We start from the raw sequence: 6,000 nt of genomic DNA on the forward strand, positions 1-6,000 counted from the left end.
GCTAACCTGCACCCAGGTTATTTTCCTTTTTAATTTCTACATGTGAGAGAGAACATGCAGTTCTTGGAGTTCTGCATCTAGCATATCACATCTAACATAATGACCTCCAGTTATATCCCTATGGTAAATGACAAGGTCTTATTCCATTTTTATGACTGAACAGGATTCTATTATGCATATATACCATATTTTCTTCATTCACCCATGGATGGGCACCTAGTTTCCTTCAATACATTTTAGATATTGTGCATACTGCCTCAAAAAGCATGAGGCATGCAAATATTCCTTTAGATGATAGATACCAGAAATGATATAAATAGCTGGATCATATGGTAGATCTTTTTTCATTTTTGGCAACATTAAATACTGTTCTTCATAAGGGTTATGCTAGTTCACATCCCCACAACCATAGATGAGCATTCCCCTTTCTCCACATCCCTGCCAAAACTTGTTAATTTTTTTATAATAGCTCTCCTACCTGGGGTGAAAGCTATCTTTTTTTTAGGTACTGGGAATCGAACTCAGGACCTTGTGCTTGCAAGGCAGGCACTTGTGCCACTGAGCTGTATCTCCAGCCTGAAAGCTATCTTTTTATAGTTTTGATTGTCATTTCCTGGATAGCTAATGAGCACATGATTTATTACTGGATTTGAAAACACTAATTTGTGGTATGTATGTATGTCTATGCATGTATATAGTAGTGCCAACTCTTTGTGAAGTTTAAGCCTTATTAAGTGCAGAATTATAAATGCTAAACATGTAAAAACATCCATGGAAGTTCAGATTCTGATAATAATTTCATACCTAGAACTATGCATTTTGAAAGATTAACTGTATGTATTGAAAAAGAGAATAAAAGCTTAAAAGTATCACACTGAAAATTTACAAAAATAAAATGAGTAAGAAATTTAAATTCTGTCCCTGCATTGTTGTGACAAAGATATTGATTGGGAAAGCTGGAGTTGAGAACAATGAAGATCCTGAGAGTAAAAATCCCTGAGAACTGCCCAAATGACAAAGTGAACATCACATTTTTAAGGGTGATAAAATTACTAGACCTGAAGCTTAAGATCGCAAAAGGATGAAAAAAAAAAAAAAATACCAAGTGATATCAGCCTCTCAAGGGGACTGAATGGACTAAGTTCTGACTCTGACAGGATGGGCAAGCGGAGGCAGAAGAAGGGGTCCAGAAGTCTCAGGAGGGTGCAGCACCCACTGTCCTGGAGAGTGGGGGAGGGGAGGGCTGTGGCTGAGCTTCTTCTCCCTGCCCCTCCCTGACCCCAGGACCCCTTTGTGATGAGGAGGCCACAGCTCTGCCATGCAGTCCTGGGACTTCTCCCTACCCCCAGAGAGAATTCTCAGGGCTCAGTTGCCTGAAAGTAACACTGCGATTCAGAAGATGGAGAATTTTCTCATTCCTCTGAAAAGCCTTAGCGCCACATGGCTGAGCCCCAGCTCCACTACCTTTGCGATGGATATGATCCTTGCCTTTGTGTGTGGACTGGGGCTCTTCTTTCTATTACTGCTCTGGCTCCAGGGTCAACCATCCTTACCACCACCCAGGCAAAGAAAAAGCATCAGAAATATAAGAAAGTCTCAGCCTTGGCCCAGCAGAGAATGATTCTCTCTCCTTTTATCAGTTTCCACTTCCCCAAATGAAGAAGAGAGATGAAGAGAGATTGCTGAGAGGAAAATCTCAGGAAAGAATAAAACATCATTTCTTTGGGCCAGGGCAGAAACAAAGGAGGACAGCAGGACATCTGCCCGATGCTCTAAGACTATTTGTGTGGTTTGCTGACAGAGTAAAAGAGAGCACAGTGACCGAGTGGAGGACAATTGGATGCGTGAGAGATGAGGCTCTTTGGGGAGAAATAGGCCCTGAGCACTGGTTCATCATCCCCTTCCCCTGTCAGGAGCCTCTGGGCCCAGCCTTTGCTCCGAGCTGGGCAGATCTGAGGGCTCTGAGCTCTCACCTCCTGTCACAGGCTGGAGCTGCCTCGGACCCAGAATCCTGCCTGAGGGTAGCAATGCTGCTCTAGAAATGAGTCTAAGAGTCCTGAGAAGAGGAGAGAACATACCCATGGTAAGTCTCACAGAGGAATCCTCTGTGTGTTTCTGGGAGGAGGACAACAAAAATATTTTTATATCCATTTCAAATATGGATCAAAGGAAAGAAAAAACATGGGCTCCATTAATTCAATGTCAATTATCATGATATTCATGAATACTGATGTTTCTCAGTGTGTCCGAGATAAAGAGCAGAATCAGGCCTGGGCCTCTCACTATTTTCCTTCTTTCTCTGTGTTCAGTGCAGATGCGGTGGAAGAGCAGGAGTAGGAAGAGGACTGGAGCTCTCAGAGGTCAGGCTCTGCACTTCAGTCCTGCGGTTACAGAACTAGCATGACTTTGTCTGTCCCTGAGGGACCAGAAATGTCAGCGACAGAGCCCTGAGAGAGGGGTGGCTGTCAGCAGGAACGATGCTTCTCAGATTCCTGCTCAGAACGAACCTGTGCTGGCCAGGGGAGACACCGCCCATTGGGCAGTGCAGAGAGCAGGAAAGCAATACAGCTTAGACTAGGAAGTGGGCCCTCCAGGTCCAACTGAGGCCCAGCTGTACAACTGGCTGAGGCTGATTCTCTTGGGAGATGACCCCATCCATCCAGCAGAGCACAGTTGTGAGGATCACGGATGTTGAAAGATGTGGAATCACTTTGTACTGACGAACTGCCGCCCATCTGTATACAAGGGACCACTATCAGCCAAGGCCGGAGGACACAGGACAGTGATGCCTGGGTTCTGAAGTTAAATCTCCTATGGCGTCCTCTAAGAGGAATTCCTTCTCTCCCCTATAAAATCTCAATGCATTCCTTATGCTTCATGCTTTATACCTCAGTTTCCTACTTCCCACAGTTTGCAAACTACCAGGTTTCAGAGAAGTTGGATGAAACCCTAACTTCCCCTCCGAAAAGGCGAAGCACTTTCCCCTTTCTTCCTTCCTCCCAAGGCCTGTGATGTCTCCAAGCAGCACTGGACTGACCTAGGAGGGAGAGATCCTGGGAGTGGGGGAAGTTAAGACCCTGAGATGAGGGGCAGCAAGAGGACTGTGAGGTTGGGGTGCGGTGCAGGGGAGGGGCTACGGTGCACACGGGCTCATCCCTGCCCATGGCTGCAGCTGTGCCTCCTGTTTATTACAGCTTCCATAAGTGGCTTCCTGACCAAAGAAGCTCTCAACAGCGCTTATAGCAACAATATCCTACTGCGGTGGGCACAAGTCCACCCGCCACAGCCCCGCATGTGGAGGCTGCCGCTCTGTCCCAAGTAGATGGTGCCCCCTCTCCCCTCACTCAGCACCTTCTACCTCTGGCCTCTCCATCGCTGGGCTGGTCCACAGCCTCCTCGGATCTTGTGTGCTCACCCACATCCCTTACGGCCTTTCAGCCCCCAGAGCCCCTGCTTCCCCCGGGAGGAACTTCATCCCGGACACTTGCAGTTTCCCTCCCACCACCATAGCACCCCCATCCTGCCACAACCCCACAACCCTGGTGAGACACAACAGAGAAGCCAGAACAGGAGCTTGGCCCTCACCAACTCTTACATCTCAAAGTCTGAAGACCCAATTTCACAAGATATGGAGCCAGCTTTTCTGGGGTCTGCCCTCTCTGCACAGCAAATCCTTGGTGGATGCTGCCTGAATCTCTCAGAATCTTCTCCTCTACAGCCTCCCCCATTTTTATTCAACAAAATCTCAAATCTTTCCCTAGTTCAAGTGCAGGATAAAATGTACCAACAGCCCCTCTCCTGCCTGGACCCCCAAGCCCCTCCCTTGATTCTGTCCACTGCCGAGATCCAGACCCCTCGTCTAGGTCAGGTGCAGTCTCAGGCCCATCTCCAATCCTTTCCCCCACCCTTCCTCCCACATTATTCACCCCACAATAGGGACTGTGGAGCAGTCTCCTCCCCGCTGAAACTCGACACCCAGGAGCGTCCTTATTAAGAACACAGACCCTGAGTGACGAGCTCCACAATCAGTGGTCCAAAGCTCTCAGGATGTTTACCGCCCTTTCACTCCCAACCTTTGGAAAAACCACTAGGCCTCTGCCACCCCTCCTAAGGGTTTTTCAATCAGCTTGGAGCACTGGAGACTACTGGAGTAACACATTCAGAGTCACCTATTCAGTGCCAATGGGACGTGCCCTGCGAGATCCAGGAACCTGCAGAACTCACACAACCTCACTGTGATATCGCTCATACATGACAGGCAAAGGACAAACCTATCGCCTCAGAGTGCTCCTCCATGTGCACTGGCGGCTGCAGCAAGGAAGTGCAGGAGGTGAAGTTCCAGCCAGAGAAGGACTGGGACGGGAAATGGGGGCCATAGTTTAGGTAAGGTCCCCAAAGACCTCTCCAGGGCCTTGGAAATCTGCTCGGTAAACTCTCCAGGGGCAAATTCTGCACAGAGAAATAGATGCCAAACATCATAGACAGCGATGTAGGAAATGACAAGAGTCGCCTTGAAGACACACTGAAAATGCATTTGGGTGTGAAGTCAAGGCAGGTTCAGGAGGGTCGGATCCCTTGGAGATTGCGCCGGTCCTTGCTTTCTGCCCATGGAGCTTAGGCCACCCACACAGACAGCAAAATTCTAGTCATCTTCAGGAGTCACAAAAGCTTCCCTCTCTTAACCTATGTACTCTGAAGACCCTGGAGGTGCACGTTACAAGGCTGCAGCAAGGAAGTGCAGGAGGTGAAGTTAGAGCAGAAAAGGACTGGGCCTCGCCCTCAGGCTTACTGATCCCTAAACATCAGTACTCACAGAAGAGAGAGAGCCACGTGTCTGCCCTGGCTAATAATGGTGAGGGGGCACCATCCCAGAAAAACAGGAATACTAAGGCCATAAAGCTTTTCAAGTTGAAGAGGCTCCACCACCATCCCTTCCACAGGTGTGTCTTGAGGTGACCTTACAGATGCCACATTCCTGGAGAAAAGCCCCTCAGGCATGTCTGAGACAGAAGGTGACACTCACTGAGTCTGTCCCTACACTGGGCAGACTCCTGTTCTCCTCACCTGTGCGTAAGGAGACTGAGAAGGCCCTAACAGGGATCCCACCTAGTGATGCCCAGAGATCCTTAAAGGACCTTCCCGCTGGACAGGGCAGCAGGAAGCCTTCCCAGGGACTGACATCCGGTCTCACTGGCACAGCCTGGGAGAAGAAGCATCCTGGGCACCAGCAGACACAGCCTAGAAGTCCCCGTGATGCCTGCAACACCTGTCTTCCAGGACAGAGGAGAGCCAGGCCTTCAGCCAGGCATCGGGAGTGAGTTTCAGCAGGGAGGGGACATGAGGTCAGTGAAGCAGACTCAAGTCTGTGCCCCAGGTGTGCAGTTTCCAGACTCTTCCACTGATGGACTCGAAGCTGCAAACAATTTGTCTTCTGTGGCATCCCACAACTATCTCCACAACACGTCTCTTGGGGACAGGAGAGCTTCACAGATGTTAGGTGACCTAAAGGCAGACAGAGAGAGGATCCTGAGGCAGCACAAGCCCAGGATCCAGAAACATCAGTACTCACAGAAGAGAGGGAGCAATGTGTCTGCTCTGGCTAACGGTGAGGCCAGTAGGAGACCCATCCCAGAAAAACATGAATACGTTGGGACCTCCACAGCCACCCAAGGCAGGGGAATGAAAGACACGTTTGAGCAGAAGCACTTTCAGATCTTTTCACAAAGGAAACCAGTTCATTCAGAAGGATACTTCCAAAGAAGCATGAGGACATTTTTACTATGGACTTTTCCCCAGAAAAGAATCAAAGAGTACAAGGAAACCCGGAGAAAAGGCAAGCCCGCATCCTCCTCTGGGCAGAGCCAGAGACCGGCAAAAGCAGCTCAAGTGTGGACCACAAAATTGCTGAGACTCAGGCTCATGCAAGACGCTGGATTGATGCACAAAGTGAACAAGTTAGTTAAGCGTGAGCTTTGTGCCTTGGGATTAAATCAGCACAAA

At 49.0% G+C, this 6,000-nt stretch overlaps 1 protein-coding gene across 1 annotated transcript; it reads left to right on the forward strand.

The window, feature by feature from the left end:
* The first annotated feature begins 1,399 nt into the window (after positions 1-1,399).
* LOC102029687 lies at positions 1,400-5,322 on the forward strand. Its single transcript, XM_013510108.1, is given in 5 exon segments — positions 1,400-1,538; positions 3,439-3,696; positions 3,699-3,868; positions 4,259-4,377; positions 5,111-5,322. Coding segments are annotated over 5 exon segments (894 nt in total). The 3' UTR covers positions 5,319-5,322.
* Positions 5,323-6,000: the final 678 nt, after the last annotated feature.

This window comes from Chinchilla lanigera, unplaced genomic scaffold, assembly GCF_000276665.1.
Source record: "Chinchilla lanigera isolate Chin_1 unplaced genomic scaffold, ChiLan1.0 scaffold00205, whole genome shotgun sequence".
NCBI classification, from domain to species: domain Eukaryota; kingdom Metazoa; phylum Chordata; class Mammalia; order Rodentia; family Chinchillidae; genus Chinchilla; species Chinchilla lanigera.